The sequence below is a fragment of the Protopterus annectens genome, chromosome 9.part0 (genome assembly GCF_019279795.1).
Source record: "Protopterus annectens isolate FY-2018-M chromosome 9.part0, PAN1.0, whole genome shotgun sequence".
NCBI lineage: Eukaryota > Metazoa > Chordata > Ceratodontiformes > Protopteridae > Protopterus > Protopterus annectens.
In genome coordinates this window covers 783,135,629-783,162,961 of record NC_056743.1, presented here as the reverse complement: position 1 = coordinate 783,162,961, position 27,333 = coordinate 783,135,629, and the positions used below count along the sequence as shown (strand labels likewise).

The following is a 27,333-nucleotide window of genomic DNA, read 5'->3' as shown; positions in this document are numbered from 1 at the left end:
TGGACTTTTTTTTATGGTCAAGGATATGTGAATGTCAAATTTTACTTTGTCTATTTCCACTCCTAGCAATTTGGTGTGTTCAGCTGGGTATATAGTGGTGTTGTCTTTTGCTGTGATGTTAAAGTGTGAGTTGTTTTGAGTATAGTTGGTGGGTTGGAAGATGAGTAGTTTAGTTTTGTTTGGGTTGAGTATTAATTGGGCATCGGATAACCAAGTTTCAAGAGAGGAAAAGGCTTCCTGTGTGACTTTTTGCAGTTTGGGTAGGGACTGGGCTGAGCAGATGATGGTTGAGTCATCTGCGTATTGTATGAGTGTGCCATGTTTGGTGGCAGAGGCTAGATTATTGGTGAAAACAGAGAAGAGTAGGGGTCCAAGGATGGATCCTTGGGGAACCCCTATGGAAACAAGTAGTTGGGGAGATGTGTCATTCTGCCATACAATGGATTGTTGACGGTCAGACAGGTAACTCTGAAACCAGTTGGTGACCAATTGTGAGAAGGATAGGTTATTGAGGACAGAGATAAGTTGTTTGTGTGGGACCGTGTCAAATGCTTTAGATAGGTCTAGGAAAGTAGCAGAGGAGAGATGGCCATTGTTTTTATGCTGAAGGATAGTGTTAGTAAAGGAGAGTAAGGCAGTGGTGGTGCTATGGTTTGGTCGGAAACCATGCTGATGTTTGGAAAGGAGGTTGTTAGTAAGGAGGTAGTCTGAGACCTGAGAGTGTATGCATCTCTCTAGTATTTTGGAGAGTGGCGAGAGAATAGCTATGGGGCGGTAATTGGTTAGTTCTGTGGAGGGTCCACCTTTGTGGAGGGGAATTATATGTGATACTTTCCACAGTGAGGGAACGTAACTTTCTGACAGAGATCGGTTAATCAAGATGGATACTGGGTAGGCCAGAGCATCAGCTGCGATTTGTAGGTATTCACTTGGGGGGTTGTCTGCTGCTAATCTGGTGGGCTTAAGTTTAGTTAAGAGTTTTTTTATGTTGGCGGTAGGTACAGGAGAAAAAGAGAAGGCAGTGGGGAGATTACTAGTTGAAGGTGTGGGTTGGAGGGGAGGGGGGTTGTGTTGTTTAGCTAGTAATAGTATGGTTTGTGTGAAGTGTGTGTTGAATGAGGTAGCAGTATTTTCTGAGGAGTGAGGGATGTTAGGAGGAGGGGTACTGACTTTACCTGGGTGGATAATGGAGTTTATGGAGGACCAGAATTGTTTGGGTCTGAGTTGGGAGGAGTCTAGGGCAGACTGGTAGTACTGGAATTTGTCCTGTTTTATTAGCTTTTTGACTCTATTGCGTAATTCTAGGAATTTCTGTCTAGTTGAGGGGGTTTTGGTTTTGCGCCAGTGCTCCCAGGCTTTATCCCTGTTTTTCATTTCTGACTTAGTGGTTTTCTGTAGTCATGGGGAGGGTTGTGCTTTGATTCTGGAAAGTCTTATGGGGGCATGGTAATTAAGGATGCTCAGGAAGGTAGTATTAAAAAATTCAACTGCGTCATCAAGGATGAGGTACTTTAGAGGATACCAGTTACATTCTTTGAGGGATGAGATGAATGTGAGTGGGTTAAAGTTTAGTTTTTTATGTATTTGACGGTAGATGACAGGTTTAGCTTGGTATAGGTATTTTTTGAGTAGGAATGTTGGGGAGTGATCACTGAGGCTATCTGATAAGCAGCCTGTTATATATGACTGGGGGCTCTTACTGACTAGTATCCAGTCCAGGGTAGTGTGCTTGCTGGAGTTTTTATTTATCCTGGTTGGCGACTGGACTAGTTGGGTGAAGCCATGAAGGTTTACATGATGGGTTCGATGGTTGCCAGGACAGGATTGCCAGTCAATATTGAAATCACCTAAAATGATAGTTTCTTGGGGGAGATTGTGGGTAGACCAGCTGAGGAGGTTTTCTAGTGGAGGGATGTTTTGGCCAGGTGGGAAGTAGCATCCAATTATGTTGATGGTTTTGTTTTGGTTTATTTTGAGGTTGGTATATATTATTTCTTCATTGCCCATTTGTGGAGCTGATGATTTTAAGATCTGGATGTTTAGAGGCTGTTTAAATATTATAGCTACACCACCTCCTTTCTTGTTTAGCCGGTCTACTCTTAGTATGCCATAACCTGTGGGGAGTATTTGCTCACTGGTGATGTGAGGTTTTAGCCAGGTTTCTGTCAGGATGACTATATCTGGGGAGTACAAGTCTATGGTGGCATGGAGTTCATGGACTTTGTTGGATATACTTCTAATAGTTAGGCTTAGTAGAAGGAAGTCACTTGGCTTTCTGTTGGCTGTAATATGCGAGAAGTTGTGGTTTCTAGTCTGATTATGAGGATTGGGGTTGGAGATGGCAGGGCCAGGGTTGGGGTGGATATCTCCAATTAGGGCTAGTTTAGATATGCATGAGGTTATTAGTTTTCTCAGTTTTTGAATGTGTTTGTTTTTAAGGGAAACTATGATTGTGCTCTTTGGGTAATAGGTATGGTGGGAGGGTTACTGTGTAAAGTTGTAGGGATGCTTTATGCTTGAGTAATATAGTTGGTAGAATATGTGGGGGGTGCATAGGGATGTTTCTTGAGTTGGTGGGAGGGGAGCTGAGTGAGGGTGAGACATGAGTGGTGGTGTGAGTAGTAGTACAGTGGTAGTGGTTGAGTGGGGGAATGATGGAGCTTTGGTAGGATGTAAGATATGCAAGGAGAGTGCATGCTGTGAGCATAGGTAAGGTATGCTTGTACATGTTAGTTGAGGAGGTGTGATAGTAGTGGGAAGATGGAGGAGGTAGTGTTGGGTTAGTGCTGTGGTTGGCTACTGGAAAGATGGGAGGGGTTTGAGAGTGTAAGGTGGGACCACTGGGGGCGGGAGGGAATAGGGGGCAGGGTGGGGAGCGAAGCGGGTAGAGACCCTGTTAGTTGCTCTTATGAGGGGGCTGGAAACAATCAAATAACAGAGTTAACTGATAAATGAACATATGATAGTGAGAAGGGTGGTTGTAGTAAAAATGGTGCCTGCCACAGGTAATATTTATTAACTTTGGGATTGTCTTAAGGTAATAAACAGGGAAGGGGGAGGGGAGAACAAGGGTGTGCGCAGGCAGTTCTTTGTACTGCTGCTAATGAGCCAAAGCAAAGACAAGTTTGTGTTTAAGAAACAATCACAATTGACCAAGGACTGCTCTGAAACTGTAAGTCATTTCTTAACCATTTGCCAGGTGGAAAAACAGGATAACATTGTATCAGTAGGCTACTGTGGTCTCAGTTTAAATTAACAAACACACAGTATTGATCAGTGGTGGTGCTGCGGTAGCATTGTCGCCTCACAGTTAGACGTTGCCAGTTCGATTCTCAGCTAGAGCGTCTTCGGTGTGGCGACATGCGTGAACGGGCCTTCCTTCGCTGAAGGTTGTGCGTTAGGCCCGGCAAGCCAGCATGTAAAACTCTACTGCCAATCATTAGCGGACCGGAGTTCCGCTGTGGCGACCCCTAACTGGGAAAAGCCGAAAGACACAAACAAACAGTATTGATCAGTTATGGATACTATTTGCTAATAGAAGGGAATAAGAGAGAAAGTGGAAGATGAGTGTGTGTGTGTGTGGGGGGGGGGGGGGGCTGCTTACAAGCCAAAGCAGGGTGCTCTCCAGTGCAGACAGTTCAGATCCGGACTGCGCTTTTCTTATAAGAATGACAAAGGTGGTACCGCAGTTGTAAGAGTGGTGTTAGGTTCAAAGTTAACTTTAGCTGTTTGCAGACAGTTCAGACCCAGACTGCACTTTTCTTATAAGAATGACAAAGGTGGTACCGCAGTTGTAAGAGTGGTGTTAGATTCAAAGTTAACTTTAGCTGTTTGCAGACAGTTCAGACCCGGACTGCACTTTTCTTACAAGAATGACAAAGGTGGTACCGCAGTTGAATACTTAAGAGTGGTGTTAGGTTCAAAGTTAACTTTAGCTATAAATAGTTAAGGCATGTCAGAGAGCTAATGTTGGAAATGTTTTCACAACATTTGTACAGTGTTATTTTTAACTGACATGGTTTTCTTTTCCTTTCCACAGGTTTTATCAGAACCTTGGCGTCTCTCCACTAGTCAGACTCCTATCCAGCAGGTTTCACTGTTTGACTTGGCAAACCATCCTGAGTATGTTTCTTGTGGTGGAGGATTTGGGCCTGTAAGTGTTTGCTTTTAGAAATGTGTAGCTGCACTGTCTTTTCTGCAGCCATAAACATAGTGTCAAAAAAATATGCTTGCCAACACACTCAAAGCATCTACTTTATAAGCATCAATTTCAATGTGTTTGCTGATTTATTTTGCTATTTGTAAGATACACTGGACTCAGTAGATCTACAGTTGTGTACCCAAAATATACCTCTCAACCTGGAAACCTCAGAAATCTGGACAAAGGCCCATGAAAAGTAGGTGCAACTGGCCAAAAATCAGTATGCTGATTAACATAAAAATTTACATGTATAATTATATGACCCCACCCACCCCAATGGAGTTATGGGATACCAACATACAAATGCATATTGAAGAACAGTCAAAATATGAAGCACAAAATGTAACCAGAACAATGTGTTTTATTTCTATTGACATTTGAGCTTGTATCAAACTTTGAACTTGTATAAAACTAATATGCAATTTTCCTTTATAAAAATAACCTGTTCTAACCACATTCTAAGTTTATAAGAATAATATTTTAAGTCTGTCCCTATTTTACGCTCTTTGCCCCCCCCCCCCCCCACCACCACCACCACCATTATTTAAGGCTTTATCCAGATTTCTTGTGTTAGGAAGTTGAGAGGTATGCCTTTATAACACCACATCAGGATCACCACTTGGGGATGAAAAACAAGGTGATACAGTAACAGCTACATATTCCTTTATGCTCATAACACACACACAGCACACCATGATCCGCCACTTCACCCATCTGATGAAAATTGTAATAAGACAAGAAAAAATGCATTTATTGTAAGTTCCGTTTTACTAGGTTACATTGTAAATATTTGTTTATATCATCTCGTAGCATTTAATATCGCAGGTTCCATCTTATTAGTAGGATATATCATAAGCATTTGTTTATATCATCTCACATTTTTAAAAATAAAAAGTACTTTAACTGGGCGATCACCAGAAAGGATCCCAATAGCTTTTCAAAAAAAAAATGCACTTTTGATGCTGGCTTAACAAATGACCCTCATAGCTGCCATCAAGTCTGTCATTTCACAATCTTGAAGAACAAATTTTGACCTTGTAAGGACCTCACATACCAAACTGTTGTTTATACATTATATCATGCAAACACCTACACAATTAAAAACATCCTCCCAAACAAAACACACATATGTATATTCTCCAAACTTACTGAATCTGTGTGGTTGTGATAAGTGTTGACTGTTACTGTAGAATATATGCAAAGATGCTGAACTGCCGCTAGTCGTATTACAATTTTCTCCAATGACTATACCATCTTGTTAAGCGTAACAGCTTTTACTGAGCTGACATACCTCTCAACCTCTTAGAGCAAAAAATCTAGACAAAGCCAAAAATAAAAGTGGAAAAAAGGCCCAAACATAGGGACATTTTTAAATATTGCTCTTAGAAAGTTGATAGAACAACAGGTTTTGCATTAGCATAAATTTTTCTGGAGGGTATGAAGTCTGAAACTCAAATCTCTGACATTGTTTTCTAACTTCAGTCTTTAATGATTTGCCACTAATTTGACAGAAAACCACAATTTTGTGAAAAATTGATCAAAAATATGAGGCAAAAATCTGTATACTTGAGTGGTATACCTGGATTTCAAGGGAAACAAAAAAATGTACTAATAAGAGGAAACAATGCCTTTATTTATAGTACAGGCACTAAGTTATCTAATAAAATATTGCCAAGCAGAAAAATCGCAGCTTCTCAATTATTTTCACATCACACTCGTTGAAGTCCAGCAAGACACACTGCTGTTAAATGTGAGCAATGAGTTAATTTGAAAAGTGGAATAATGAAAGGCAGAACTTGCTATAAATGTTCAATACTCCTTACTTGCACCTTTCCCGCATGGTGATGGGTTACAGGCTGGACTTCACTATGTCCGTGTTCAGCAGCACAGACAGACTAATGGACAGAAAGACAGTCAAGTTGGTCACGTTCTAAGGCCGAGAGTGAGTTTAGCCAAAACAGTCCTTGAGGAACTCCCACCCAGTCTGTTTTCACATGTCAGATAGTACTAACCTATACAGACCATCTACAGGTAAATGCTAATTAGTTTTTGGTGAACAGCTGGTAACCCAGTGCAGCAATTTATGCTACACAATGTGAAATTACATAACTTTCCTCTGATTGCCTGAAGCATTGAATAGGTCAGCGAGTTGTCTGGAGTTATGCTCTTAACTGACTGCAAGAAGTTGCCAACACCCTCAAGCTATATGTATTTATTTTGCAGCAGGACAGGAAACTGCTTGCTCATTCCACTAGTTTGTTTAATGTAATTGCGGTGAGGGGTGAGGTTGGGGTTCTCAAATCCTGAGCAGGAGGGACTCTGGGAATGGACTACAACACCACAACTTGTCTTGAACTTGCACTTTGCAGCACCTGCCTAGCTCCTTCTTGGCTTGGCTACCACTGGTAGAAGCAGAATGTTTAACTTAACTAATAACTTTGCTAATTAAATAAAAAAAAAACAGCTTTACACTTTTTACAGCTCCTCTCCGCTCGATATGTGCTGATGCCTGTAAGCCTGCTGCTGCATGCAAATGTTATGAAAACAGTATGACTGAGCGTACCTGAAAAAAAGAAAAAAAAAGTAAACAGACAGTCCGAGGAGCCGTATTCCAACAGACTGGTCGAAGCTGACGTCATCACGTATGATCTGCACATGATAACATCAGCGACAACTCCACAAAACAAAATTGGGGAAAAAAAATAGAAATTAAAGTGGCCACTCTGGAATTCGTGGCACCCCATTATTTTGACCTCAAAACCAGTAAATACTGAGGAATTTGGTAAGGTTGAGAGGTATGACCCAAAAGACAGTGTATATGAAACAGAAGGTCTTGTAATCCAAATGTAATGTCTTAGTGTTGCATTAACTTCTTCTCAAGAACCTGCTGTTATTGTAAGTATCTTTCACAGCTGTGCCTTCATGGATTATACACAAACCATATTATGCAGCTTGTTTTTGTTAGCTCATAACTGATTAATGTTAAGTTGTCAATCTCGCCTTCATTCTTGCTGGATGAGTTCGGAGCCGATCCTCGGCTCCGACTCGGCACTTGCTAAGCTCGAGAGTCACTTTTACCAGCTCGAGGCAGCCCCATATCCCATGATGCAAGGTGGTAATTACCCAGATCTCGTTTGCCGCTTCGCTAATGAGGTCATCCTTTTTACCAGCTCCTGGTAAGTGATTTATTATTGCTATTTGTCTCAGAATTAGGTATCCCAATACCATTATTTTTTATTCTTGATAGTTTTTTCAGTGAACCTTACTGTGTTAGCTCCATCCCATTTTCCTTATTCACAGTTTTTCTGTGTTCGGGCCTTAGGCCTTACCCACCCTCACAGTTCCTGTCAGGTTTTCCTTAGGTGTGTGTGGGTGTTGTGTTTCACTATTCTAATTTTAATTTTTAACATTTAATATTTAGTGTCCTTGGTCTGTTTGGTGTGTGTGTGTGGTATTAGGACTTAGACATGTCCAAAGATACTAGGGTCTCAGGTTTCAAGAAGTGTGACTCGTGCTGTCAGAAGATGTCTCTGACAGACGGTCACACTTCTTGTATTTATTGCCTGGGACCCCTACACCTGCAGGACTCCTGTGCTATCTGTCATTCTTTCAGCCAGAGAGTCCTGCAGGAACATAGAAATAAGTTGATCCTCAGGGGTCTTCTTAAGCCTGAGAGCTCCCCGGCTAAGGTCGGTTCCGGGAAGCCCTCTAAGCCTCCCAAGACCCAGACTTCGGTGTCCAAGTCTGTGGTCTTGGCTCCGACTCCACCGGAGTCGACATCGGCTCTGTCCGGAGCCGATCCTTCCTTGTTGGAAGTTTCAGTACCGGTGCCATTCGGCGCCGATACCCTAGCTTCGACACCTGTGTCGGCTCCGGCTGGAGCCGACACCCTAGCGTCGAAGCATGTCTCTGCTCCGGCTGGAGCCGAGATATCTTTGTCTCCGCTCGGAGCCGACAAGTTGTCGGCTCCGCCTGGAGCCGAACGTTCTTCGGCTCCGATGGCTCCGTCAAAAAAGAGATCTAGATCTCCTTCACTGGAATCTATACACTCGGCTCCAGCTTCCCCCTTTCTTTCGGAGCGGAGCCATCGGAGCCGATCATCGAGGTCTTCCAGGCTCTCAGACCATGACTTAGAGAGAGTGGTAAGTAGGCTATTAAAATCACAGGCACTAGCCCAGATGCTCCATAGCCCGTCTCAACAGACGACCGCTATTCTACATCCTCATGAAATTCCTCCTTCGACTCTCCTTCAGAGTTCGGAGCCGGAGATTATTGGTACCGTGACTGTTGCTGCTTCGGAGCAGATACCACACCTTTCGGCTCAGTCGTCCTTGACTCCTATCTCCTCCTTGCGACCTTCCTTGAAGGGATCCGGGCGTCGGGCTTCCCTGGTCGGCTCCGAGGGGGCGAGTGGCATCGGACCCTTGTCCGACCCCGTTCTCCCTCTTGGGGCTTCGGCCTTGGTGAGCTCAGCCTCAACATCTGCTTCGGAGCCTTCCCTTTCGGTGGGACCGGGGATCCCTGTTTCTTCGGAGCGGGATCTCTCGGCCCTCCCTGGGAGGGAAGCCTTCGAGGTGATGAGGAGTGTGCTAGCCCCCGAGCTTAGTCAGCAGTCGGTTCCTTTAGCTCCTCCCTCTATGGTGCCTGTAGATGCCTCTTCCCGCTCTCTTGCTCCCGGACCCAGAGATCCATCGCCCCAGGTCTTCCCATTGGGAAGAACTTCCTCTTCCGAGGTTTCTCCTGATCCTTCACGTGAACCCCCGCGTAAGAGGACCTGCAAGACGAAGCACTTAGACTCCCCTGAGTCTACAACATCAGATACCGATTTAGATGAGTCGGAGGGGTCCCCAAGATCTCCCTCTGAGGATGTCTCCTTTTCAGACATCCTTGAACTCCTGAAACAGAGGGGGAACTGTCCCTCCATTAATCCCTCCGAGGATGAATCTGTATACCTGGAGGCTTTTGGATCTCGACCATCCACCTCCTGGGTGTCTCCGCCTTTCGACCCCCTCATGGAAGTCATAGCTCGAAAGGCGTGGGCATCTCCTGATTCGGTGGAACCAGTCCCCAGGAGACCTTCAAAGTTTATTACGGCCCCCGCTGAAAAGCAGTTTCTTACTAAGGGTGTCCCGGTTGATGCCATGGTGGTGGCGGCCGCCACCAAAAAGGAACTTGCAGATCCTTCCGTGCCAGTCCATCCTCCTAACAAGGAATCTAGGTCCATGGACAGGTATGGCAAGCGGATGTTTTCCTCAGCGACCTTTGCTATGCGTTCGCTGAATTATTTATGTCACTTCACCAGACTTCAGAGAGACATCCTCAAAGAATTGGGTGAAGTAGTACAGGATCCGTCAGCGGCAGGGGCTCAAGAAAAGATTGCCTCTCAGCTGGGAATCCTTAATTCCATAACCAACTCCTCCATGCGGCTCATTTCTTATGCAGCCGATGGGGCGAGTAGAGCGGCAGGCACAGGAGTGGCTCTCAGACGTCAGTCCTGGATGCGGCTCTGTAATTTTGCAGACCCCTTTAAGGCGTCCTTCACAAACTCTCCCTTTGATGGGACAACATTGTTTGGCCCTCAAGTGAAGGACACTTTGACCAGGTGCGAGCAAGACAGCAAGACTCTTTCTGCCGTAGGAGTCCGTTTCTCCACCCCTTCTAGACCTTACCCCAAAGGTCAGAAGGGAGGGAAAATGTGGTTCCAAAAATCTCAGGGAGTCGCGCCTGATGTATGTGGTCAATTTACCCCCAGAGGCAGAGGGGGTAATAATAATAGACGCCGCCCTAGGGGCAGAGGAGGTCTGCAGAACCAGGGCAGCAGAGAGCCTCTCTCTGACAAGCCCTTCCAGCATCCCTGAGGTGTTGCCCGACTGTCCACCCTTGGAGGCAGTCGGGGGGAGATTGTCGCTGTACCCAGAAGCCTGGTTTTCCCTCTCTCAAGACAAATGGGTGGTACAGTCGATCATATCCGAGGGTTACAATATTCCTTTCGAGGAAAGCCCCTTCCCTCAAAAAGGTTCCCTTCCAGACGTTCCACCCGGTCTAAGGGAAATTGCAAAACTAGAGGTTTCAAAGCTTCTAAAAAAGGGGGCCATCCAGCCAGTACCAACAGATCATTTAGAGTCCGGAATCTACTCATGGTTCTTTTTGGTCCCCAAAAAGATGGGAGACTGGAGACCAATATTAGACCTCAGCAGGCTCAACAAGTCTGTCAAAAAGACAAGATTTCGGATGGTCACACTTCAATCGATTTTGCTCTTTCTGGGCAAAGACAACTGGATGTGCTCCATAGACCTTCAGGATGCGTACTATCACATAAAAATCCACAGACGCTCCAGAAGTTTTCTCCGCTTTCGGCTGGGGACCAGCCATTTTTCAATTCAGAGCCCTGCCCTTTGGTCTTACTACAGCCCCCAGAGTGTTCACCAAATGCATGGCAGTGGTCACGGCTCACCTGAGACATCAAGGATTCCAGGTGTTTCCGTATCTCGATGACTGGCTCCTCAGCCACCACCAGGCATCAACTTCTCCAAGCCAGAGATTACACTCTACGTCTCTGCGGTCAGTTAGGAATTTCAGTCAACTTCGAAAAGTCTTCCTTATCGCCCTGCCAATCTATTACCTTTATAGGCGCAAATATAGACACTACTCGGATGTCAGCAAACCTAACAAGTCAGAGAATCCTGGACATCCAAAACCACGTTCGGATCATCCTATCCAGCAAAAGGGTACAAGCCAGGTTGGTCCTGAAAGTGTTGGGCCTCATGGCAGCTGCCATCACACTTCTTCCTCTGGCCCGTTTTTACATGCGTCTCCTACAATGGATGTTGTTCACCCAATGGTCCTTCCAGCAGCTTCCCATGCGTCACAAGATCCTGGTGACACAAACCTGCAATAACCATCTATCCTGGTGGATTTCCTCTCCTCTAGTCCATCAGGGTAGACCATTTGTTCCCCCGGCCCCAGTAGCCACGGTCACTTTAGATGCCTCCCTGATCGGGTGGGGGGGGGAATTATCAGGGCAGGATGGTTCATGGCACATGGCAACCGTTCGAATACCACCTGCACATAAATGTCCTAGAGATGAGAGCAGTGCTTTTAACGTTGCAAGCCCTCAACGACTTTCTTTCTTTAGGGACTATTGCAGTTCACACGGACAACATGTCCATCATGTGGTACATCAACAAGCAGGGCGGAACCAAGTCCTATCCCTTGTGTTGAGAAGCTCTCAGACTTTGGCAATGGGCGATCTCCTCTCATCGGTTTCTGGTAGCAACGCATATCCCTGGGAAAACCAACATAATAGCGGACAGATTGAGCAGAGCTATACTCATGCCTCACGAGTGGTCTCTCAAGCAATCCATAGTGGAGGAGATTTTTCAGAAGTGGGGCCGCCCATGTTGCAGTCTTTTTGCTACACCTCAAAACAGCAAATGCCCAGACTTCTTCTCTCTTTTCCCACTTCCGACCCATCCCCCCAGAGACGCTCTTACCCAAGATTGGCCCCGGGGACTCCTTTATGCTTTTCCTCCCTTTCCTTGGTTACCACAAGTACTCCAGAAAGCTACTGTCTTGATAGCCAAAATGATTCTCATTGCCCCTTACTGGCCTCGACAAATTTGGTTTCCGTTCCTTCATCGCCATCTCTTGGTGCAGCCTTGGCATCTGGACCCAGCTCCAGATCTTCTGACCCACCAGTCGGGTCAACTGCACCGGTCCGTTCCTTCCCTCAACCTCACAGCTTGGTTGCTCCACTTCCTTCCTTAGCCAGGCTTCCTATGATCTCTAATCCTGTTAGAGATATCATAGTAGCTTCTCTTAAGTCCTCTACCAGGAGGATTTACTCTAGCAAGTGGAAACGCTTCTCCCTTTGGGCAAAATCTAAGAACATCGACCCCTTTACTGCCCCTATTCAGTCGGTCTTGGATTTCCTAGCAGAAATTTTTCACTCAGGTTCTTCGTCTTCCACAGTCAAAGTTCAGTTGGCAGCAATCTCGAACTTCCATGTCGGGTTTGCAGACCACAACATTATGTCCCACAAACTTTGTAAAGCCTTTCTCAAAGGAGTGTTCCTTCTTAAACCCCCTGTTAGGGATCCTCCACCACAGTGGGACCTAAATTTAGTACTGACATCCTTGATACTTCCCCCTTTCGAACTGGCTGTTTCATGTTCATTAAAGTTTCTTTCTTGGAAGACACTATTTCTAGTCGCTATTACTTTGGCTAGAAGAGTGTCTGAACTTCATGCCCTCTGTGTTCGTCCCCCTTATTTGGTCTTCCACAAGGACAGAGTATCCTTAAGAACCAATCCATCCTTTTTGCCCAAGGTTGCTTCTAAGACAAATTTAAACCAATCCATTGATCTTCCTGTATTTTTTCCAAATTACTCTTAACAGGGCGGAACAAAAATTACATTACCTAGATGTTCATCGCCAACTCAGATATTACTTGGACAGAACAAAGCAATTTAGGAAGTCCGATCAGCTCCTCCTTTCTTATGCTGAAAATAAAAAAGGTCTCCCTGTTTCTAAAGTGACCTTGTCCAGATGGCTATCTTCCACCATTTCTGACATTTATCAGCTTAGGGCAAAACAGCTGAGCTCAAAGCCTAAAGCTCATTCCACAAGAGGTCTAGCCACTTCTACAGCTTTTCAGGCTAGGCTACCCTTAGATACTATTTGTGCAGCAGCTACTTGGGCCACTCCTCATACCTTCATTTCTCATTATAAATTGGATTTGGCCTCCAGGGACAGGGCAAGCTTTGGTTCCACTGTTCTCAAGAGTCTGTTCCATTGAGCCACCCAGGATAGAGGTGCTAGGGACACGGTCCCATCCAGCAAGAATGAAGGCGAGATTGACAACTTAACATTTAGAAGTTATGTACCTACCATAACGTTCCATGTTAGTTGTCTTCTCTCACCTTCTTTCTTGCGTCCCTCCCTCCTGTTCCCCTAGCCTGGACAGACCTTGATCTCCCTTTTTCTCTGGAAGATTCTTCTTCCTTGGACACCAGATAGTTCTTGTCCTTGATTACCTGGTTTCCCTTACAGCCTTTTTAGGTTAGTTGTTCCTCTTTCCTTGATGGAAAGTTTTATAGGCAGTTTTTCCTTTAGATACCAAACGAGCTCTGGGTAATTACCGCCTTGCATCATGGGATATGGGGCTGCCTCGAGCTGGTAAAAGTGACTCTCGAGCTTAGCAAGTGCCGAGTCGGAGCCGAGGATCGGCTCCGAACCCATCCAGCAAGAAAGAAGGCGAGAGAAGACAACTAACATGGAACGTTATGGTAGGTACATAACTTCTAATTTTGTTCTGTATGGAAATCCAGACTGGAATTCTAAAGAAAAGATTCTTCTGTGTGATACCTTCAAATCCGTACATAATAGACTCCAGTTTTATCTAGTGCATCAATTGCTTTTGTGAGTCTGGCCCAGCTAAAGCAAATGTAATAAATTGCAGCAAGTTTTACCACATCCAGGTAATTAAACATGGTATAGAAGCTGGCAACAAGTAAATTATTTTGTTTTTCAAAAAGTTGTAAACTGATGGAACAGTGGAAAGGGAGAGTGCAAGCAAGGAGAAAATTCCAAGTTAAGTTGCTTCATGAAAGGGTTGTCATTAAGGGTGTACAGGTTCACAATCCCTAATCCAAAATCCTTGGGACCAGATGTATTTCAAATTTTGGAATCTTTCGGATTTTAGAGTTCTCAGACAATGAATTACAAATACAGCTTAATTAGGAGTAAACATTTGCAATTAATGTTTACTGCTATTAGTATATGACAAGACAGTAGTAAACCTGCATTGCATTGAATATATCTTGTATGCTGTGCTATGAAGAATTGAAAAGACTCATTTTTAAAGTTCAGGTACATGTTTGTTTATAGCAAGAGTCAAGATTGTTGGAACTGCTCACTTATCCCCCTCCACACACTGGATGTAGTTAGAATCGTCTGCAGTAGCTTCACCTTCTGCATTATTGATAACAATTGATGCTTCTTTTTCTCACTGTTGTCCATTGGAGTATCTATCGCTCTTTTTGATATTGTCACAGTGAAATTAAAGAAAATCAATAAATGTATCAGTGAACAGCAGATGTATTGCTGTCAGTACGAGTGCTGATCAGTGGGCAGGGACGACAAGTGCACTGTCCAGTATTATCTGGAAAACAATTTGGATTTTGCAGCTTTTCAACTTTCAGAATTTTAGATTAGGGATTGTAAATTTGTACAAGAAAGGGCATATAATAAGTAGAAAAGTTTAAGAACATAAAACAAGAAAATAAGCTTTTGAAGTTTCCTAGCCTGCTAATATATGAACTAGACTGCGACACAAAATAGTAGATCTGAAGTAGGAACTTCATTTCTCAGCAACCTGTGGGATATGGATCCGATCTCGGATCCGAGCCGGCAACTTCTAACATAGCATAGATCCAAGCTCCTAGCTCCTCCGCCTTACCCATAATCCCCTGCCTGCCCTAACTGACCTCAGATCTAGTTTGCCGCTCTTCAAGCAACAGTTAGGTTCAGAGCTCTTGGCGTTTTGTGAGAAAAAAAGTTTTTATATTTTTTCTTCTGAGTGACTGGTTGTGTGTGTGATAGGTTTACCCTTTCTCCTTTTACATATCTAACTTGTTTTATTTTAAGTATAATTCTCCCTCCCCAGCTGGTCGTAGCGTGTGTGTGTGTGACTGGATTAGGGGCCTAGTGAGTGTGCTTACTTCAATATGTCGGAGGCCCCTAAGGCAATTTTTTCGAAATGCACCGAGTGTGGTCACAAGCTTTCACCGGCTGATGGCCACACTCGGTGCGTTAGGTGCCTTGGGGTTGAGCACCTCTCTTCGGGTTGCGCGAGTGCGCGGCGTTCAACCCCAGGGCACTCAAGGATCGAAGGTCGAAGCTAGTTCTGGCGGGTCTTCTACCCCCAGACTCTGCTTCGGCCTCCGGTGCTTCAGTGCCCACTACCCCCCCAGTAGCGGTCTCCCCCGCCTCCCTTCCTCCAACCGGGACTCAACCTCCCACTTCGGCTCCAGAGGATAGGGAGGCCAGGAAAGAGAAGCGGTGGGAGAAGCACCTTAAGCGGCGGGCCGAGGACTCTTCATCGGCCCCACCCGCCAAGAGGGCTTCCCCGTCCAAGTCTTCTCGATCTCCTCCTCCTCGGACCCGATCCCCTTGTTTCTCCCCGGGTCCCGAGGATGAGGTGATCCGGTCCCCGTCAAGGTCATCGAGGCGACACTCCAGGTCTGCCTCGGTGGCCTCGTCGAGGTCCACTTTTAGCATGTCTGATGCGGATATGGACCGGATGATGAGGAGATTCATCCAGGCCCAGATGCAGATGGGAGTGCTCTTGCCCCCCCCCCCCTCTGGGGGGGAGCTCGACCCCTTTTTTCGCTCCTATAGCTCCTTCTCCGACCCGCATTCCGGGCTCGGAGCCGAGCCACGTTGGATTCGGGGGTAGGTCGGAGCCGACCGTGCTGGGCACATCGGCTCCGACTATTCCCTCGAGTCTGTCGGATCCGACCTCTCGGAGCCGTGGGCCGAGCTTCAGATCTGAGGGATTCGGTGTGCTTTCGGCTCCGTCCCGGTCGGAGCACACTGGTCCTTCGGATCCGACGTTCTCGGTGCCGGATCCGATCCCCGCTTCGGATCTGAGTGGGAGTCGGATCTTGGATCCTTCTGAGAGCGGGTCCCCCTCTGCTTTTGCTGCGGTGGAGAGGGCACTGTCGAGTGCTTCCAGGCCTCCGGTCCTGGCTTCGGCTCCCTCCTGCACTCCTTCTCATCTGATCCTGGCTCCCCTCATCCGGACCTCTGGGCAGCCTGCCTCGGCGTCTTTAGAAGTTCCAGTGGAACAGGTTACAGCCCGTGAGGACTCCTCGGACAGCCCCCCCGAGGAGATTCCCCACAAGGCAAAGTGCAAAAGGAGGCACATAGACTCCCCTGAGAGTCTCACAGAAGATACGGACTTGGATGAAGGGGAAGGCTCCCCGAGATCACCCCCCTGAGGATGTCTCCTTTGGAGACATCATGGAAATGCTCAAAATCAGAGGTGGGTGGTCTGCCCCCAAGGCTTCCTCTGACGAGTCCGTATTCCTTGAGGCGTTCGAGGCAGGACCATCTACCTCTTGGGTGTCCCCTCCACCCGACCCCCTGGTGGATCTCATATCCTCTATGGCTTGGAAGGAACCGGACACCGTAGAGCCGATCCACAGATGCCCAGACAAAATTTTGAGCCCCCCTGCAGAGAGATCACATTGGAGCAGAGGTCCCCCTGTGGATGCCATGTTGGTGGCTGCAGCCACTAAGAAAGAGTTGGCTCGAGAGCCGCACGGTTCATCCTCCGAGCAAGGAGTCTCACACGATGGACCGTCTTGGGAAGCGGGCCTTCAGTTCAGCGACCTTCTTTATGAGGGCCTTGAACTATATGGCACACGTTATTAAGATGCAGCAGGACCTAATTAAGGAATATGCTGCTTCTCCCCCGGGGTCCATGTCGGAGGGAGACAAGGATTTGTACTCTTCCTGAATGGCCACCCTCCGCTCTATCTCTAATACCTCTATGCGACTATTGTCTCATGCTACAGAGGGAGCCGCTAGAGCAGGCGGAGTTGGGCTTGTCATGAGGAGACAGGCCTGGCTCCGTCACTGTGACTTCTCGGAACCTTTTAAGGCGTCATTCGCGAATGCCCCTTTGGATGGTTCTGCACTGTTCGACAAAACCGTTCGCGACACTCTTGTCCAGAGCGAGAAAGACGGGAAGACCTTGTCTGCCATCGGAGTCCGCTTCTCTGTGCCCCAGAGGTCCTTTTCCAAGAACCAAAAGGGTCAGAAGAAGATGTAGTTCTGAAAATCGCATCAGTCTCAGTCTGCTCAGGACAACCAGTCCTCTCGTGGCAGAGGAGGACGGGGAGGACGCCGCCCCAGAGGCAGAGGGGGGTCCAAGGAATTTTGGGTCCAGAGAACCTTTCTCTGAGAGGCCCACGCAGAACCCCTGAGGGGTTTCCCGACTGCTCCACTCTGGAGGCAGTCGCGGGGCATTTTTCGAAGCACCTGGCAAAATGGGAGTCCATAACAACAGATCGCTGGGTGCTTCGCATTATATCCAGAGGTTACCTAATTCCCTTCATAGCCAACCCCAGAATCAGAAGCCTTCCCGACGTCCCACCCAGTCAAAAGAAGGCGGCCGCTACAGAAATCCAGCAGCTTCTACAAAAAAGAGCCATCCAGCCCATCCCCCCAAATCTAGTCGGATCAGGGTTTTACTCCAGGTTCTTTCTGGTGACAAAAAAGACGGGGACTTGAGGTCCATCCTCGACCTCTCTTTCCTAAACCTGGTGGTACCCAAACAAAAGTTCCGAATGGTGACGTTGCAATCCGTCCTCCCCTTATTGCGGGAGGACGACTGGATGTGCTCTATTGACCTCAAGGATGCGTACTATCACGTTCTAGTGGACAGGCGTTCCAGGAGGTTCCTCCGCTTCCGGCTGGGAGCTAGTCACTTTCAATTCAGGGGCCTCCCCTTCGGTCTCACCTCAGCCCCCAGGGTGTTCACCAAGGTCCTAGCTGTAGTAGCGGCCCACCTGAGACTCCAGGGAATTCAGGTCTTTCCATACCTGGACGACTGGCTCCTCACAGCCCCAACAAGGCATCTACTTTGCTCAGGCAGGGACTATTTTCTCGGTCTGGCTCCTCTATTAGGATTAACCATCAACATGACCAAATCCTCTCTCACCCCTACACAGATACTAGATTTTATAGGGGCAAGACTGGATTCCAGACAGATGCTTGCGTTCCTGACTCCGGATCGACTTCGGAACCTGTTACACGTGCAGGCCATTCTTCATCTGCAAACTCCTTCATGGAATTGATTCTGAGGGCCCTAGGATCTATGGCGGCTGCAATCCCTCTGCTACCATTGGCCCGGTTGAACATGAGGATTCTACAGTGGACCCTCCAGGTACAATGGTCCCTGTCTTGCAACCCTCTGTCTCACCCCGTTTCCTTAAGCAAGGTTTGCAGAAAATCGCTCCTGTGGTGGCTTCAGTCTCCCAACCTCTACACGGGCCGTCCCTTCTCACTACCTCTACCAGTCGACACAGTGACCACGGACGCTTCTCGCCTGGGGTGGGGGGGGGGGCATTTTTCAGGCATAACAGTCCAAGGCACTTGGAACGACGTAGAGACCTCTTTGCATATCAGCGTCCTAGAGATGAGAGCGGTGCTTTTGACGTTGCAAGCACTACACAACTCTCTTCCGGTAGGGACAATTGCGGTACAGAAAGACAACATGTCGGTAGTCTGGTACATTAACAAACAAGGGGGAACCAGGTCTTTACCCCCTTTGCCGCAAGGCCATGAGAGTGTGGGAATGGGCGATTTCCACCAACCGCTTTCTCATAGCAACGCACATTCCGGGAAGGTCCAACATTTTAGCGGACAGGCTCAGTTGTACTATCCTGACTCCCTACGAGTGGTCTGTCAACCACCGAGTGGCAGAGCAAGTATTTGCCCGATGGGGGCGACCTTGTTGCGATCTTTTTGCCTCTCCTTCAAACACGAAATGCAACGATTACTTCGCTCTGATCCCCCCTCCAGGGAAGTCCCCAAGAGACTCTCTAGTTCATGCTTGGCCTCCCGGTCTGCTTTATGCTTACCCTCCTCTACCCCTGATGTTGAAATTGTTACAGAAAGCCAGGCAGCTGGGGAGCAGAATGATCCTCATTGCCCCATTCTGGCCTCGTCAGACGTGGTTCCCTTACCTATGGTCTCGCCTAGTGTATCCACCATGGATTCTGGATCCCATTCCGGATCTCATCTCGCATCCTCTCGGTCTTCCAACTCCGAACCTGGTCAACCTCAAGCTGATGGCTTGGTTGCTCCAGTTCCACTCCTCATAAGGACTCCCGGGATCTCATCACCGGTTAAAGCCATTCTTGTAGCAGCTCATAAGCCTTCCACCAGGAAGGTTTATCGGAGTAAGTGGAAACGCTTCACCATTTGGGCAAAACACCGTCGTTTAGACCCGTTTACAGCCCCGATATCATCGATTCTAGATTTTCTAACCTCTCTCTTTCATCAGGGGGCTAGTTCTTCCACAGTCAAGGTACAGATGGCAGCAATCTCATACTATCATGTGGGGCAAGAGTCTGGTCCTATTATCACTTCCAAACTGTGCAAGACCTTCCTCAAGGGTACCTTCCTCCTTAGACCTCCAGTTAGAGGTGGTACCCTCATGGGATTTATCCTTAGTCTTGCAGTCCTTGACTAGTCCCCCATTCGAACCGGCTGCCACGGTTGATCTCAAATTTCTCTCTTGTAAGACAGCCTTTTTGGTGGCCATAACTTCAGCCAAAAGGGTATTGGAATTGCAAGCCCTTTGCGTCAAACCACCATATTTGGTTTTTCACCCGGATAGGGTTTACCTCAGAATCAACCCGTCCTTTCTACTTAAGGTATCTTCAGAAGCGAACATCAATCAATCCATCAATCTCCCAGTGTTTTTTCCCAACTTTCATAACAAAGGAGAGTACAAGCTTCATTCCTTGGACGTACACAGACAATTACATTTTTATATCCACAGAACTGCTGGTCATAGGCAAATCCGATCAGTTGTTTATCTCCTTTGCCAAAAGTAATTTCGGAAAATCAATTTCAAAGGTTTCTCTCTCTAGATGGATCTCAAGTTGTATTCTGTTAGCATATCAGAGTTCGGGAAGGCCTGCACCTCAAGGAGTCCATGCTCATTCTACTAGGGCCGTTGCCACTTCTGCAGCCTTTCAGGCTAGGGTTCCACCGGATGACATTTGTTCCGCAGCCACTTGGGCTTCATCTCACACCTTTATCAGCCATTATAAAATAGATGTTATTTCCCGAGGTAGAGCGTCCTTTGGCTCTGCGGTGCTCCGAAATATCCTTCCATGAAGGCCACCCAAGACTTAGGTAGCTGGGGACTCTGTCCCACAGGTTGCTGACAAATTAAGTTCCTACTTCAGATTAAGAAGTTATGTACTCACCATAACGTTCCATCTGAGTAGGTATCTTCATTTGTCTGCAACCATCCCCCCTCCTTCCCCCTGACCGATTTGGATCGCTCTTGTGTTATTAGCATATGTTCCCATTGGGACACCTGTTATCTGTTGTGCTATGGGGCAAACTTGATCTGAGGTCAGTTAGGGCAGGCAGGGGATTATGGGTAAGGGGAGGAGCTAGGAGCTTTGATCTATGCTATGTTAGAAGTTTCTGGCTCGGATCCGAGATCGGATCCGTATCCCACAGGTTGCAGACAAATGAAGATACCTACTCAGATGGAATGTTATGGTGAGTACATAACTTCTTATTTACACTGGAGGAAATGCATAACCAGATTTCAGAACTATTATGTGAATCAGTTTTAAGTTTTTTTCTGCTCTACCTTTTCAAAACTTCTAAGGGATTCTCTATCTCCTCATCCAATTTTGGCATAATGGCAAGGGTGTTCAAAAAGTAATTGAGGAAGCCCCCAAACCCAAGGACAGTCCAGCTAGTTAGTTTGACTCTTTAAGGGACTTTGTTCCCTCCCTCTACCCTAGCAGTCTTTCTTCCTTTACAGAAAGTCTGAATCTCCACTTTTCTCTTTGGCAGCAGACAGCTTCAGACAAATAGGTTCTGAAGATAATTCATCAAGATTATAGATGGCAGTGAGGGGATATTTCTCCTTGCCAGGAGGTTATTCCTCATTCTGCAGACCAGACTCTGCACCTGTCCTTCATTACGTGCTGGTTCAGTGAGTGGTAGAACCAACTCCCCCTTCCCAAGTTGGGAAGGGTTTTTGTTAAAGAATGTTTTTAGTGCCAGAGAAACATGATGCTTGGAGACCAGTTCTAGATCGATCTTCTTAGACCTGTTTATGATAATGTCTAACTTCTAAATAATGTCACTTCACAATGTTACCTATCCTTCTTCATTCAAGTTTCCTGGTAACAATGCAGTTAAAAGATGCTTATCAACACATTCCATTTCGTCCAGACTTCAGGCTTTTAAGTGTGTCTGGGTCACTTTCAGTTGTCTGCTTCACCCTTAGCTCTGTCTGCTGCACCAGAAGTGTTCACAAAGTGGTTAGCTACAGTTATAGCTTGTTGCAGGCTACAGGGTATCCATTTTCTTTTTTCCATATTTAGATGCCTTACTTTTTAAGGGTCAAGAATCTGTTGCTTGGGTGAAAGATCTCTCTCACCAGCTGGGACTCCAGGAGAACATTCAAGTGTCCTTTTTGACTCTTCACACAGATTGTGTTCCTGGGATGTCAGCTGGACACCTCAGTTCAAAGAGCTTTTCATCCACAGGAAAAAAAATACATCTATATCTAGATCTATTTCTAAGATTTTCCACTCAGAATTTGGTCACTGCGAGGGAATACCCCAGGATTTGGGGTTTCATGCATCTGTGTTTCTCATGATAACTCTGGCAAGACTCGGTATTAGAAAGACACAGTGGTATCCTGAAATTTCCTTGATCTCAACATCAGCCTCCCATATCTTTTCAAATCCCAATGCTGAGGTTTTTCTACTGAACAGCCTCAATGCTGGGGTTTATCAGTAGAAAAAATTACTTTGTGGAAATAGCAAATATCCCTACATTCATCTCTCCCCTTATCCCTCCTTATTCCAAAGCAATCAGTCTTCTCAGAAGCCTTTGACTTTGTTTGGGAAGCAGTTTTAGGAGGGGATAATAGTGTAAAGTATGTGGGACACTTGGGACAGATGCAAGCAGATAACTGTAAAAGAGAGACTTGCTCTGAAAAAGGGGCTCAATTCCCTGCATCATCTTTGGTCCCCAAGACCTAGTCAAGTTATTTCAGATATCACAGTCATGTGGTACATCTACAAACAGGGGCAAACCAGGTCATGCCACCTCTGCAGCATAACCATGTTAGCTTGTGATATAGCTTCACAGCCCAGTCTCACTCTACAGGCATCCATTCCATCAGGGCAGTACTGTGTGGTAGCACAGCTGTAGGACAGGGATGAGTCTAACATATGCAAACTAGATCAATGGTGTCTTCCAAGATTTGATCCATCTGTGTGAGTGCCTCTAGTAGACCCATTTGCATCCCATCTAAATAATCAGCTGGCAAGATTCTGTTCCAGGACTCTATGCAAGAAGAATGTGGCCTGGAAGATGCATATATTTTATTTTCTTTTGACAGGAATGGGCCAATATGCTTTTTCCACCTTTTCCAGTGATATCCAGGGTACTTTGGAAGATCCAGAAGGAATTCCCTCAAGGTAATTGTGGTGACTCTCTGGTCCAAGAAACAGTGGTTTTCTGTTCTTTTGGAAATGGCCAGGAACAATTACCACAAGGTTCCACACAGAATGGATCTACTCGTACACGATCGGGGAGTTTAACACACCCCAACCCCAGTCAGCTTCAGCAGACTGCCTGGATAATAGGGTCTTAATTTCCTTTAGGCATTTGTTTAATGTGAATGTGCAGTAGGTAATAGAGATAGACTGCTACTAGGAAATCGTATGTTAGCAAATGAAAGAGGTTTTCTTGTTAGTGCCAACAACAACATAACCAGTACCCATTCAGGGCTAGTTGTTTTCGGGTTTTGCAATGTTTGTGTGAGTAAATTTCCTATTGCCTTTCTTTCTCCACCATCAAGGTTCATTTATTGTCTACTTCAGCATGTCTGGCCATGGATCCTCCTCTTTAAAGACTTTCTCATGTCAAAAGGTTTTTGAAACAAGTTTTTACTTAAGAGCATTCAAAGGAAACCATTGGCCCCATCTTGGGATATTAAGTTTGTATTAGAGAAGTTAGCACTTGCTCTATTTGAACCAGCTGATCTGGCTGACTTGAGGTTCTTTTTGGAACAGTTGTACTGATTGCTTTCTTTTTGGAACAGTTGTACTGATTGCTTCGACCTCTGCAAGAGATGCAAGTTATGGTGAGTCAACTCGATCTAATTTTCCCCAAACAGGGTTTCTTTGAGAACCAATCTATCTTTTGTGCCTACAGCAGTATCTGAGTTTACTTTAAGCCAAACTATCTATTCCCCCATTTTCTTTACTGATCTTACAAATGAGGGAGAAAGAATAGTCCGTACAAGGATGACCAGTGATAGCTCCGCCACTGTCTTGACAAAACTAAATCATCTGATATTTCCATTCATTCCTCAACTGTTGGGATTGGATCCAATTTTCTGGTGTGACTTGGCTACATTTTCCACATCATAGAATACTTGAACTCTTAAGCTCCTCCCTTTACCCATAATACCCTAGTCATCCAACATGCCCCAGATCTTGTTTGCTGCCATAGCATTCAGATGCAGATTGTGAACGCGAGTGTGATTTTTTTTTTTTTTAATTTGTGAGTTTAGCTATTGTTATTCCTTATTGTTATACTTACAACTATTGTCCTTGCCTCCTTTTTTTCTTGGATTATAAGCTTTAACCTCCTTCCTTACTCTGTGTTTTTTCAGTTACTGTAGTTGGAATTCTATTCTTTTTGTTGCATTTATGAGTACTTTGTGATTTACATTGTTGGTAACTTCTCTAATTTAACCTTTTTCAAGTATTTAAAAAAAAATCTTTCCTCAATCTTTTAAATTTCTTATCTGCCTTTCTAAAAAAGTCAGGTATGCCTTCAGGTTTTAAAAAATGTTTGGTGTACGGCCACAAAATACTAGACTTAAACATACATTCCAAATGTGTCTATTGTCTAGGATCAAGTCATCTAGTTTCAGATTGTGACATTTGCAAGGGGTTCAACTCCTGAGCTTTAATTGACCTGAAAAATAAGATCTGAAGTAGTTAACTTCATTTGTGCAGCAATCTATGGGAATCGTATCCGAGCCGGCAGTTTTCAACAGCATTAGATCCGAGCTCCAAGCTCCTCCCCTACCCATAATTCCCTGCCAACCCTGACTGACCTCGGATCTAGTTTGCTGTGGTTTACTTCAGCAGCTTGATCCAACGAGTTCCAGGCTTTTTCATCACTTTGTGAGAAAAATGTAACCTTTTTGTCCCTTTTCTTAAGCTTTTGGTGTGAGTGTGTGTTCAGGTTCCTTTTCTAATCTTAAACGCTCTTAGTTTTACTTTATTTTTCTTCAAATTTAACCTCCCCCTTCCTTCGTTGTCCGTCAGGGTTGTGTGTGTGTTTGGGGCCTAGTGTGTGTGGTTACCTTTTTAGTTAATATGTCTGAGGCCCCAAAGCTGATTTTTTTCTAAGTGCACCGAGTGTGGCCATAAGCTGTCCCCAGTGAATGGCCACACTCAGTGTGTGTGTTGTGCCTTGGGGTTGAGCACCTGTCCTCTGGTTGTACCATTTGTGTGGCGTTCAACCCCAGGGCACTCAAGGACCGGAGGTCTAAGCTGATTCTGGCGGGTCTTCTGCCCCCGGACTCGACTTCTACCTCCGGTCCTCCAGTGGCTCCCGCGGCGGCTGCCACTCCTGATTCCCTCCCCCCGGCCAGGACTCAACCTCCCGCCTTAGGCCCGGAGGTGAGGGAGACCAGGAAAGAAAAAAGGAGGGAGAAACACCACAAGCGGCGGGCCGAGGCCTCCGCTTCGGGGGGGGCCCCGCCCCGGCTAAGGGGTCTTCTCCCTCCAGAACTTCTGGGTCTCCTCCTTCTCAGATCCGATCCCCGTGCTTTTCACCGGGTCCTGAGGAGGAAGAGACCCGATCTCCTTCGAGGTCATCGAGGCGACACCCCCGCCTCGGTGGCCTCGTCGAGATCGACCAGAAGTCTCACGGATGCAAATTTGGACTGAATGATGAGAAGATTCCTCCAGGCCCAACTGCAGATGGGAGTGCTCCTGCCTCCACCCTCCGGGGGAGAGCTCGACCCCCTTCTTTGCCCCGATAGCTCCTTCTCCGTCCCGTTTCCTCGGTTCAGAGTCTTTGGAGCTGGGCAGCCTTGGAGCCGGGGGTGTGTCCGCACCGATAGTCTCGGGTACTTCGGCGCTGACACTTCCCTCGAATCTGTCGGGTCCATTTTCTTCTGATCCGAGCTCTCTGATCCGGGGGTATCGGTATGCCTTCGGCTCTGTCCAAGTCGGAGCTTACTTGTCCATTGGATCCAATCGCTTCGGCGCCAGCCCCGATCCGTCCGTCAGATCCAAGCGGGGGTCTGCTTTCGGATCCCAGAGAGAGCAGCTCTCCCTCGGCATTCGACGTGGTGGAGAGGGCCCTATCGAGACAATCCAGGCCCCCGGCCCTTGCCACGGCTCCACCCTGCACTCCTCCTCTGTTTGATCCTACTTCCATCACCCGGCCCCAAGGACAGCCTGCTTTGACTTCCCAGATAGTTCCATTGGAACAAGACGTGGCTCGGTGCAAAAGGAGGCACCTGGACTCCCCCGAGTCCTTGACCGAGGACACGGATTTGGAGGAAGGGGAAGGCTCCCCAAGATCACCTCCCGAAGATGTCCCATTTGGTGACATCATGGAGATGCTTAGATTAAGGGGGGGGGTCTGCCTCAATGCCTACCTCTGACGAATCCATGTTCCTGGAGGAGTTTGAAGCAGGCCCATCTACCTCTTGGGTGTCCCCTCCGGCCGACCCCCTGGTAGACTTGATTACTACCAGGGCGTGGAAGGAGCCGGACACTGTGGAGCCAGTCCCTAAGCGCCCGGACAAGATTCTTAGCCCACCCTCTGACAAGTCCCACTGGAGTAAGGGTCCCCCTGTAGATGCCATGTTGGTGGCGGCGGCCACCAGGAGGGAACTAGCTCAGGAGAGTTCCTCGGTTCATCCCCCAAGCAAGGAGTCTCCGTCGATGGACTGCCTAGGGAAGTGGGTGTTTAGTTCGGCTACCTTCTCTGTGAGGTCGCTGAACTACTTGGCACATGTGCTTCGACTGCAGCGGGACCTTATCAAAGAGTACGCTGCATCGCCCCCCCCAAGTCCATGTCGGAGGAGGACAGGCAATTGCACTCCACCCGGATGGCCACTCTACGATCCATATCTAACACCTCTGTGCGGCTACTGTCTCATGCCACGGAAGGAGCCGTTAGAGCCAGCGGAGCAGGCCTCGTCATGAGACGTCAGGCCTGGCTCCGGCACTGTGATTTTGCGGAACCCTTTAAGGCGTCTTTTGCTAATGCCCCTTTCGATGGTTCTAACCTTTTCGGCAAAAACCATGCGAGATACCTTGGTCCAGAATGAAAAGGACGGGAAGACGTTGTCTGCCGTCGGAGTCCGCTTTTCTGCTCCCCAGAGGTCCTTCTCTAAGAACCAAAAGGGTCAGAAGAAGATGTGGTTCCAGAAGTCACAACAGTCCTGTCCCGCTCTGGACTCCCAGCCCTTCCGCGGCAGAGGATGGCAAGGTGGACGCCGCCCTAGAGGCAGAGGGGGCCCGCAGAATGTTGGATCCAGCTAACCCTTCTCGGACCAATCCACGCAACACCCCTGAGGGGTTGCCCGATTGCTCTACTCTGGAGGCAGTCAGGGGGCGTTTCTCGAAGCACCCAGCAGCTTGGGAGTCCATCACAACAGACCGCTGGGTGCTTCGCATTATATCCAGAGGATATCAGATTCCCTTTTCTCTTTGCCCATGCAGCCCCAGATACCTCCCCGATGTTCCACCCGATCAGAGGGAGGCCGCAGCAATAGAAATCCAACACTTGCTGGAAAAAAGAGCCATCCAAAACGTCCCCCCAGACCAGTGCGGATCCGGGTTTTACTCCAGATTCTTCTTGGTTACAAAAAAGACGGGGGACTTGAGACCAATCCTCGACCTCTCTTCCTTGAACCTGTCAGTAAACAAAGAAAAGTTCCGCATGGTCACTCTTCAATCCATTCTCCCCCTTTTGCAGGAGAACGATTGGATGTGCTCTATAGACCTCAAGGATGCATACTACCACATTCTGATGGACAGGCGATCCAGGAGGTTCCTCTGCTTCCGGCTAGGAGCCAGTCATTTCCAATTCAGGGTCCTCCCCTTTGGTCTCACCACAGCCCCCAGGGTGTTCACCAAAGTGTTAGCACTGATAGCGGCCCACCTGAGGCTTCAGGGAATCCAGGTCCTCACGTACCTGGACGACTGGCTCCTGACCGCCCCGACAAGGCATCTACTCTGTGCAGCCAGAAACTACTTTCTTTGTCTAGCTCCCCGGCTGGGGATCACTATCAACATAGAGAAGTCGTCT

General features: G+C 47.1%; 1 protein-coding gene across 4 annotated transcripts in view; it reads left to right on the top strand.

Annotated features, from left to right (window-relative positions):
- The window catches only part of CPT1C (carnitine palmitoyltransferase 1C), a 1,701,035-nt gene that overhangs the window by 1,527,466 nt on the left and 146,236 nt on the right, over positions 1–27,333 (top strand). For all 4 annotated transcript variants that reach the window (XM_044083414.1, XM_044083412.1, XM_044083411.1 and 1 more), the window contains exon 17: positions 4,040–4,153. In XM_044083414.1, coding sequence (XP_043939349.1) covers positions 4,040–4,153 — 114 coding nt within the window. The remainder of the gene's footprint in view (positions 1–4,039; positions 4,154–27,333) is intronic.